At 60.5% G+C, this 10438-nt stretch overlaps 3 protein-coding genes across 3 annotated transcripts; 2 read left to right on the top strand and 1 right to left on the bottom strand.

Moving 5' to 3' along the window:
- GGTG_14008 (DNA repair and recombination protein RAD26) lies at window positions 1-3419 on the bottom strand (the record flags this gene model as incomplete). Its single annotated transcript, XM_009231933.1, has 1 exon — window positions 1-3419. A coding segment is annotated over exon 1 (3213 nt), but the record flags the coding sequence as incomplete, so codon positions are not given.
- Window positions 3420-5995: 2576 nt separating this feature from the next.
- On the top strand, window positions 5996-7758 carry GGTG_14009 (hypothetical protein; the record flags this gene model as incomplete). Its single annotated transcript, XM_009231934.1, has 5 exons — window positions 5996-6091; window positions 6182-6230; window positions 6616-6679; window positions 7237-7313; window positions 7532-7758. 5 exons carry the CDS (start codon window positions 5996-5998, stop codon window positions 7756-7758), a joined length of 513 nt encoding a protein of 170 aa, XP_009230198.1.
- Window positions 7759-8169: 411 nt separating this feature from the next.
- On the top strand, window positions 8170-8376 carry GGTG_14010 (hypothetical protein; the record flags this gene model as incomplete). Its single annotated transcript, XM_009231935.1, has 1 exon — window positions 8170-8376. One exon carries the CDS (start codon window positions 8170-8172, stop codon window positions 8374-8376), a length of 207 nt encoding a protein of 68 aa, XP_009230199.1.
- Window positions 8377-10438: the final 2062 nt, after the last annotated feature.

Consider the following 10438-nt stretch of genomic DNA (forward strand, 5'->3'; position numbering starts at 1 on the left):
GCCGCCGCCTCCCGGCCGGCCGACCTCTCCGACCTCGCCGGTCCACGTGACCCTGCCCGGCTCGACGTTGCGGGCCTGCTCGGCGGCGCGCCTCAGGGACGCGGCGGCGTCGGAGGCGATGCGCTCCGCCTCCCTGCGGAGGAACTCGCGGCTGGCCTGGGGCTTCTTGCTGCCGCCGCCGCCGCCGCCGGGCCCGTCCATGATGTTGTCGTGCTCGAGCGCGCTGTGAACCGAGCGCGAGAAGATGCCCTCCATGATGCGGTCCTCCTCCTTGGCCGGGGCGGTGGCGGTCGCGTCCTTGAAGGCCTCCAAGCCCGCCACGCCGGCGATGCCGCGCAGCTCCGCCTCGTCGTCCTTGTGCTGTGCCTTGTCAGGGGCCGCAGACGGGTTTCTTTGCATGAATGGGTGGGAGGGAAGCAGGTAGGCATCGGAGCCTGGTGCTATCACGCTCGTCGGCCCTGGTGCCTCGCCGGTCTTGGTTGCAGGTGCTCCTGTCTGGGCGCCTGCGTTTTCGGATGCCTTGACTTGGCTGTCTTTGAACATTTTACCCGTTTCCGTGTTCCCCTCCTCGTAGGAAGCCAGAGTGAAGAGGTTGTGGAGATCCTGCATGGTCGCGAAGCCGTTGCGCTGTGAGGGGTCCTTGAGCACCTTGTTCGTCAAGAACTGCTTGAAGATCTGCCGCTGGTAGATCTTCTCCTCTATCGTCCCGGCCGTCATGAGCCGGTAGATTGTCACTTCTTTCTTCTGGCCCAGCCTCCACGCCCGCTCTCTGGCCTGGACGTCAGTGGACGGGTTCCAGTCCGGGTCGAAGATGATGACACGGTCGGCGCCCGTCAGGTTGACTCCGAGTCCGCCCACCTTGGTGGTGAGGAGAAAGATGTCTAGCTCGGGTGTGTTGTTGAACTGGTCTACTAGCGTCTGACGATCTTTGATGGGAGTCCTGCCGTCCATGCGGAGGTATCGGATACCATCTTGTCGCCGCACAAAGGCCTCCAGGATGTCCAACATCTGCGTGCCCTGGGAAAACAGCAGCGTTTTGTGGCCGAAGCGCTTCCACATGTGCAAAAGAGCCTTGACCACCTGCATTTTTCCCGACTTGCTGGCACTGCCCCAGCGATATGACGGGTCGCCACGCACGCTAGGGTCGAGGAGATCTGGGTGATTGCAGACTTTGCGGAGCTGGTCGATTCCGAAGAAGGACTTTCTAGTGCCATTCAGAATCTGGTCCATTTCTTTTGATGAAAGAAACTGCTCGTAGGCACTCCTCTGGATCTGGGTCAGCCGGCAAAACAGAACCTGTTCGCTCTTCTTTGGCAGGTCGGCAGCGACGTCGGCCTTGACGCGTTGAAGCAGGTACGGGCTGATGGCGTCTTTGAGAGTTTCGGCACACTTTTGGGCCGTCATGATCTGCAGGTTTGTAGCGTTGGCATAGCCGCCGAGCCGGATGGGTATCTCGATGTTGTTGCGGAACTCATGGAGGGTGCCGAGACGCATGGGATATATAAAGTCAAAGAGGGACCACAACTCGACGAGGTTGTTCTGAATGGGCGTGCCAGAAAGGATGACCCTGTTGGCCGTTCGAAGCTCCTTGCAATACACGGTGAGGGCAGTGTTTGGATTCCGGATCTTGTGGCCCTCATCCAGCACGGCATAGTCCCACTCCACCGGGATCAGGATGCCACCGTAGGCTTGCAGACCAGCGTATGTGGTCACGAGGACGTGACCGTCCTTGACGACGCGGTCGACAATCTTCTTTGCCGCCTTCGCGCCCCGCTTCTTCTTGGGCGCCTCCTCATCGCTAGACGAAAGCTCATCGTCCTCCAAGCGACCCTCGCTCCGAACATCAAGCATGCCACTGCCGGAGGAGTGTAGGATGGATACTCGAAGCGGGGGCCACCATCGATGAAACTCATTTACCCATTGCCGCAATAGGGTGGCCGGGGCCACGACGATGACGGGACGGGTGAGCTTTTGGCTGTAGTGAAGGGCGGCCACGAAGGATATCAGCTGGACTGTCTTGCCCAGCCCCATCTCGTCGCCAACAATGCCGCCGACATTCTGCTCGAAGAGCTCGGACAGCCAACGCACTCCAGTCTTTTGGTAATCAAACAGGGCTGGGTATATGTCGCCCGGGAGCTTGAGCCCGTTGTCAAACTCATGGTCCGGCTGGTCCGGCGAAGGTTTGAACCACTCATCGATGGACTTGTCGTCCACAGCCTCCTCGCCGCGGGCAATCTGACGACGCAGCCGAGCATTCCTCCTCCGCTCGACCCACGTAGACAGCCTCTTCCGGTAGACGCCCTCGTTCCCGTCGTCTATCCCACTAAGATCGACAGTGACTTCATCCTCCTCGGATGCTGCGGCGCTCCTTTTGGCCTTTTTGCGCTTTGACTTGACCGGGGTGGCAGTCATGTCTGCGCTGTCGTAAACAGCATCCGAGGCGGCATCCTGGGGAGACGCGGGCCCTGATGACGGCTGAAAGTCATCATCGGAGGCGGCAGAAGACGCGGCAACCTTGCGCTTCTTACGGGGCCGAAGCGAAAACTCGGACTCTGCGGCCGATGGGGCCGATGGGGCCGAGGGGGCCGATGGTGGCTCGGAGCTGTCGGCAAAGCCGGGGGCGCGCAGGTTCTGGTGCGACCGAGGACCCCGATCGTCATCGCCCTTTTCCAGCTGCACTGCGGTGGCCTCATCCTCTGCCTCGATGATGGCGTCTGCGAGCTCTCCCTCGACACCTTGGGGCCTTGGTCCGCCGAACTTTGCAAAAGGCGTGATCTTGCCAGTCCGGATGAGGTAGTCCCGCTGTGTCTCGCCCGTCAGCTTCTTGGTCCCTTTGCCGTCCGAGGGGCCGGCGGCGCCCTCTTCCTTGTGTCTTTGCTGGATGCGCTGGCTCAGGTCCAGGATGTCCCTGTCGATCTGGGCTATGGCGGCCTTGGTTTCCTCAATCTCGTTGCGGGTGCGCTGGATGGTTGCGGCAGGGAGGCCACGGCTCTCGGCCTTGCGAAGGAGGGCTTGGAGCTTTTCAGAAAGCTTTTTCTGGTCGGCTTCGGCCTTGACAATGCGCTTCTGGTCCTTTTCGTCCTCGGCATCTATGAGAGCGAGATTGGCCTGGTGCGTGATGTCGCGCGCAAGCTCATCCTGGTCGCGCACATTCTCGGTGAGGCCGGCGAGGGCCGCGGCCTCGTCCAATTGGGCCTCGTCGACAGCGGACATTCTGGCCAGGTAAGTGTGGACGAGACGGGCGCAGAGCGGAGGATCAATGGTGTTGGAGAATGGCGCAACCCCAGGAAGCCTATCTAGCCCGGAGAATCGACGCCAAAGCCCAGCGACCACAATTAAGGCATCCAAGTTTCAAGCTCAACATGTAGACAGCCAAGTCTGCGAGTTTTGCAAAGATTAGAGAAGCGGCTTGATGACGCAGTTGCCTGGAGTGGCGATGGAGGCGTCAGAGGTTGGGCGCGACACTACCACGACGACACGTGACGTGCCAGTGCGCGCAGCTCGGAATTCCGAGTTACTTCCGTTTGGGGTGAAGCTTGCCGAAAACAAAACTTGGAGACGGCGCAGTGTTTTTATTTCTTCGTATTCTCGTGTCTTTTCCCAAGTATATTCTTCTTCTGTGTCGTTCCTTTCCTCTGTTTTATCTCTTTCCCAGCTTGTAAAAAGTGACGATAACTTAACCCATCTCCAACTATAAAGCCACGACAACCCCTTCACCCACCCCGCCACTATAGCTCATCCTTGTCGCTCACGACAGCGGTAGCCTTTGCATCCGCCGCCGTCTCTGCCTTGCCCTCCGCAGCCGCCGCCGCCGCCGCCCGCGACACCTCTGCGTCGTTGGCGGCGACGGCGGCGGCCACCTCTGCGTCCTCGCGCTCCCTCTCGAGGCGGGCGACGCGGCCCTGCTCCGTCTCGCGCAGCACCTGGGCCTTGATCTTGAAGGTGATCTCCCTCGACTCGCCCGCCAGGTCCGGCTCGGTCCGCTCAACCACCCAGCCAGCCACGCCGCCGTCGGTCGGGCCGGGCCGGTAGCGCGACAGGTCCGACAGCTCGGCCTCGCACGCGCTGCCGCCCGCCACCCACAGCGGCAGGTTGTGGTAGACGGCGCCCGCGGCGAAGAGCACCACCAGGTTCTCGTCGGGTGGCAGCCTGGCCGCCTCGGCGTCGACCTCCGGGTCCTCGCCCACCGCCGTCGCCGCCGCCGCCGCCGCCGCCGTCGGCCTCGGCCGCGGCGTCGCGGTGCCCTTGATCTTGATTCCCGGCAGGTCCTTGTGGTAGACGCCGTAGAGGAACTTGTCGTCGGCGCTGCCGCCCTCCTCCCCGGCCCTCTGGATCCAGCGCTTCACGGCCTCGGGCACGTCGGCGTAGCTCATGAGGATGACGTCGCGCTTGGTGCCGTGCGCGTCCACGCCGTTCCAGCTCCCCGGGAACGGGCGGCCGCCGAAGAAGTACTTGAGCGCCTTGAACCACGGCTTGAGGCCCCTGGGCTCCGGGTCCTGCAGCTCGCTGAGCAGGTGCTGCCGCGCTTTGAAGGTGCCCGTCGCCTCGCACGTCGCCTCGAACCCGGGCGGCGCCGCGTGGCCCGAGAACGGGTCGCCCCAGGGGAAGTCGTCGGCCACGCGGTTGACCACGATGTCGGCCGCGCTGGCCACCGCCGCCGCGGTGCCGACGGCGACGGCGACGCTGGAGAGGAGGCGCATGTCGGGGCTCGGGGTGGTACGGGGTGTGTAGTCTGGAGGGTATGGCTGGTAGATGCTGGTTTGGGTAGATCTAGTTGGCGTAGACAGGCTGCTGATCCTGGATGAGACTTTTCCGTCTTTGATATTCATGCAGCAAAAAAAGAGAAACCAACACAAAGAAAACTGCAGAACAGAGACTCATATACACAACAGCCAATGTGGACAGATTTTCCGAACCGAACAGCAGCGCATCTTCAATTGGGGGGTTTTCTGTCCTCTTCGGCGCAGACCATCCGCGCATCCGCATTCCGAACTCCCCTTTTCGGGTCGGTCGATCGCCTGAGGGGGCTGGCTGGAAAGCGCGCCCGCATTTAGCCTGGTCAACCGCCGAGGCACCAGACCAGACAGACCCCTCCCCCCTCTGCGGTAGAATGCAACAATGAGAGAAAGCTGGAGATGCCACGGTATACGAGTACCTATGGGGGAGCATGCGAGAGAAGGTCGGTGGGACTGCATGCCTTTTGTACCAAACACATATACGTATCTAGGTATTCACAGTAACCAGCCCACGCCGTTTCTTGCACAAGAAAACAAGCCATGATGGGATGCCACCAAATGCCCCAAGACCAATCCCCGTTCGGGGGACCTCGCTTCGTCCTCGGCTGTCCACAGTCACCGCCGTCCCGCGTCTTGGCACTGCGTAAGCGAGTAGCATGGTGCCCTTTCTGTTTTTTTTTTGTTTTGTTTTTTTTTACCTCGGGAACGAGGTGGACGGGATCCCACTCAGCCTTGCTCGTCAGCCGTGCCAAACCGCCAGTAGCCTTGCAGCCAACACCAACTGCCAACACTTGTCTCGCTCCTTCCTCAAGCGCAACCAACAGCCCCGTAGACCCCCCTGTCCGGCTCGATGCACGGGCGGGCCCTCACTTCGGTTCCAGCAGTATACCAAACAAGTTTGATGTATGGCCAGCACTCCGCTCCTCCACCGCAACGGTCCGCGCGGGGTGTCCGTGAGCAATCATGTGCGAACTGCAGATCTAGCCGAAAGATTCTGGACTATATGACATGATAGCGACCATATAAACGTTTTTTTCTTACCCCTTTAGACCGCTATGGGCCATGGGCATATCTCTTCCTACCTAGGTAAACGAGTGGGACAAAGCCCGTGCCTCTAACACGGGGAGCCCTCTGTGAGATGGCATACAAGATCCCATCGAGATCTGCGCGAGCCCCTCATCGTGTTTTATTGACAGCGACCATGGCAATATCTCAAGAGCGGTCCTAAACCCCCCGCTCGCTTTTCTCGATATAGACATATGCCGGGCGACCACATCCGCCCGTCTATATCTGCCATCGCCGAGCCGTTCCGGCATGCTCCCGACCCGGCCGCCCGGTTGGAGATAAGCGTGACGGTCCGTGCAATACTTCAAGGGACAGGCACGGGCACGGGCACATGTTGGACGTTGGGTCTAACAGCATCAACAGCTTTGGCGCGCACACAGCATGCGGCCCACCCCCTCCCTAAAAGGTACATCGAGGTGGCCCCTAAAGGTACATGCCCGTCTTGTACACTGCTAACAGAGCTATTATTCCCCTCCCCGGACGCAGTGGGGTTTGCGGTGGCGGCGTGGAGAGGGCTTGCTTTGTCGTACTGTGCTTACCTTGCAAGGGGGCTCGATGTTGGGCTTCCTCACTCCCACCCTTGCTAAGCCCACAGCGGGCTAGACCAGCTGAGGCCCTGAAGAGAAGCTGCTTGCTCCACGGCAGTGCGGCAGGTAAAATGCCACCATGTCATTAGGGGTGGAAGGGGAGGGGAGAGACTGCAAGGGGGAGCACCCAAGGGGTGGGGTGGGGTGTTCACACACAATACACAGGACACACAAGCACAAAAAGCCGCACGTACTAGCAGCACACACACTCGCGCGCGCGCACGCAGATACGGGACACACAGACACAGACGCCATCCTGACCAGGCTGGCGGTTCCCAGCGAGCAGAGCGGGTCGGTAGGGGGAAGGATCAGGCGAGAGGGGGTGACGGCATGTATCCGCAAAAAAAACCCCCAACGACGGGGATGGCCACTGCAAGATACTGGCCAGTCAGGTCTCGCAGGACATCTGCCGCTCCCCTTCTGGTCCTTTTGTGGCTATTTGCCTGCCGCCACCCACCTCGCAGCAAGCGCCCGTCAGCACATGTTCCTCCACCACACTGCACACACACGCACTCTCTCTCTCTCTCACTCACTCACTCACTCACTCACTCACACACACACACACACACACACACACACCGCCACTTTCTCCTCTCCAGCCTCTGTCGCCCACGGGATCGGGAAGGAAATGGCTAATCAGAAACTGCACATCATCCTCTGGGCCTCGCGTCGCGCAGTGGGGTGATGAGTGGTGACACCCTCCCCCGGGCCGGCATCAAGGGGAGAGAGGGCAGAAGAAGGGGGGAAACAAAGAAAAGAAAGGCGTGCGATAGGGCGGCACGGCGGGCGGGAGTGGCTCCCCGCCTAGCTTCTAGCAGCTTGGCTTTCTTTTTGTTTGGCCGCCCCAGCCCGCCCGGCGGCGGGCGGGCGTTAGTCGTGGCCAGTGAAGCCGGCCGCCCCCCTGCGAGTCATCCCTCCCTGGAATGTGAGTGATTTTGCCGTGCAGGATCGCAGGCTAGGAGGTTCCAAACGAGAGGCCACGAGGTAGCCGGCGGTGAGACATGGCTTGCATGGGTGATGAGGGGGGTTAGAGAGAGCGAGAGCAGGGGGGGAATGTTTGCTTCTTTCCCCAGCCGCCACCCACCACCACCACCACCACAACGTGCATGGCCTGACAGTGGTATCCTGCACTTTCCGCCGCAGCGGCAGCGGGCGGCGGCGGCGGCGCAGGAGGACACGCCCTACTTGTGGCCCATCCTATCCGCCTCTCGACCGCTTTGGGCCGGCTGCTGGCCGAGACGGAAAGAGGCAAATACCACGGTCCCAAGCGAAGGGGACCTATGGCAAGGCTTGATGGCGTTAGCAGTGGCGATAAGGTGTGCCCAAGCAGGGGGAGGGGGGGCGTGGACGTCGTCGTCGACGGCACATAGCGTGATATGTCCTGGGTCCGATATATGTAACATGGGTGAGAGTCCTGGGGGCTTCCGTTGTTCCCGGGATCCTCTCGCTCTGAGTTGTCACGCATTGGCCCCGTCTGTCCGGCAAGGGTTTTCCCTGATTTTGGCCTCTCTGGGTCGTAGCGCTGCAGGAAGTCAGAGTTGAGCACACCAACCACTTAACGCGGCCCAATATAGGCATTATATCATGCGATCGATATAGTTGAGGGGCGCACCCCGACCCCCCCCCCTTTTTTCCCCTAATTTTTTTTTGTTTCTTTTTTCCCTTGTCCTCGTAGCCGGCTGCTCTATTCCTTGCGTGGGTTGGGTTTTTCTGTCTTGGCTGGATCATGTTCGGGCCATGACGACAGCAAATGGCGCATACTGCAGCCACCCCCCAACCCAATGGCGGCCGTGGTACCCTTGAGACCCGAGGTCGCGTGTATCAGCACTCTGCTGTCGCAGAAGGAGATGGTCTCAGATAGAGTGGCGGCCTCGGCCAGGAAGGAAGGCCAAGGACGAGACCAGCGCAGGCCTGATCTACCGGCCTGCCTTGGCCGGGCTGCCGTTTCGAGGCTGCCAACTTCTTTTTCCGGGCAGATGCCCAGCTGATGCTACCACATCGGGCTCCAGAGATGATAAGAAACCAAACGGCCGGGAAATGGCAATGCAAGGCAAAGGCAGGATGAGAAGAGAAAAAAAAGGAGAGAGGAAAACGTCATCAAAACAGAGGCGCTTTGGAAATCCGGATCCGACCCAGCTGCCCCCAAGCATTCGAACTTGGGCGCCCCCCACACTGTTTGAGCAGGTCCAAGCGACACCCCCAAAGCCCGACAAGACGAGGGGATGGAGGAGCCTGGAAGGCATATCGGGACTTGGGGAAGTGACGGGGTCGCCCTGGCCAGGTGAGCGAGACAGGTGCGGCACAGAGGGCTGCGGTTCAGACGGCCTCTGACTCCACAGTTTGTTTTCGATTCGGCAGGTCTACCTGCTCGGGCGCCAGGTGGTGGTTAGTGGGATGCTCATCTGTATACGACTTGATGTGTAGGAGCGTGACAGACGCGACCGGAGACGCGTTGGTGGACCCCTCGTCCTCTATTTTTGTTTTTTGGGGGGTGCCAGACAGTAGCAACGGCAGCAGCACGATGCAGTCAGTCCCAGTGCGTCGCCACTGTACCTGCGACGAAATGGTCATCGTGCATCACCTTTGGCCGGCCAGACGGGGGAGGGATGGGGGGGTGGAACACCTGTGATGACACGCTGCCCTTCCCATATCAGATCTTGGCTAGCCCCGGCTCGGGCTGTTTCTCTCCTTCCTCCCCGCCCTCGCCTCACCGGCTGGGAGATTGTCGATCCAAGGATTCGTAGCGGGCAATGACAGCCCTCCCGGCCTCAGGTGCCAAGGCCTCAGGTGCCGGACTCTTGCCTGGGTGGGGTCTGGCGCATCTGGGCAACGAGGCCAGGGAAGGGAAGGGGGGCAGTCGGGCCCCGGCGATGGCCTAACTGTACAAGCAACCACGCTGCATGCGGACGTGCGCGGGCAGGGCGGCGCACATCGCCTCGGCCCCCCGTCGTCAGCCAGGGGTGATCCTATCCCGTGAGGCTGGCCCTTTAGCGGCCAGCCCCAGCCCAACTGCCTCCGTTCCGCCGACGATTGGGCTGAGATGGTGGGCCCTTTTTTTTTCTTCCTTTCTTTTTTTTTCTCTTGGCGTGGCGAGGGTGAGCGAGGAACAGAAGCGAGGGCTCAGGCCTTGGCTTGGTTTGTTGGTCCTTTTGCTGTGCCGGAAGGCTGCCGGCGACGCCCTTGGATAGCCCTCGCCGCTGAACGCGTTCCACCCTCTTGGGCGGGGCGCGCGTGGCCCCCGGCTCCTAGCCACTCTGCACCGTTGTCATTATCGGCATGGAACACCCATGCTCGCCTGCGGGCGGTTGCCGGGAGGAGTGACGCGAGCAGCAATCGCCTCGGTGAGGCCAGGGCAGCCAACGACGGCGCGGCCTTTGAGCATCAGAGCCCGTTCTCCAGCAATTCGAATGCGACGTTTTTTTTTTGTTGCCACTCTTGTTTTTGTTCTTGTTGTTTTCTTTCTTTTTTTTCTCTCACCTTTTTTTCTTGTTCCAGAGGTAATCTCCGGGCGGTTGGGTGGAGGGTTGCGATGCGAGGTGGATCCCAGGACTTCCTTTTTTTTCGTCTGCTTCTTCTCCCCTCAGTGGGTGTCCTGGTTAGGATACCGATGCCAGCCAAATGTCCATGAGGCTGTCCGTCCCGTCAATCGTCTAATCTCTCTCTGCGCCTTCCCTTGCGTGCCTGCGTGCCTGCGTGCCTGCGTGCCTGCGCGCCTGCCTCAACCATCCTGCCCGCGTCTCCACAGTGCCCATTCACGCCTCAACCTCATCTTCCGGCACTGTCCCTTGGCACTTCACGAGCTTATCTCCATAGGGCTCGGCTGATGGGAGGGTCCTGCCCTTGACTTCCCTTGAGTGGCCTTGTGTGTGGTTGACCTCAACTCACCTCATACTATACCGGGGCGATCCATCGCCCACAACACTCCTGATTCGCTGGCCATATGACGAGCAGAAAAAGGAGAGGGAGAGAGAGAGAGAGAGAGAGAGAGAGAGAGAGAGAGAGAGAGAGAGAGAGAGAGAGAGAGAGAGAGAGAGAGAGAGAGAGAGACGA

The sequence above is a fragment of the Gaeumannomyces tritici genome (assembly GCF_000145635.1).
Source record: "Gaeumannomyces tritici R3-111a-1 unplaced genomic scaffold supercont2.102, whole genome shotgun sequence".
NCBI lineage: Eukaryota > Fungi > Ascomycota > Sordariomycetes > Magnaporthales > Magnaporthaceae > Gaeumannomyces > Gaeumannomyces tritici.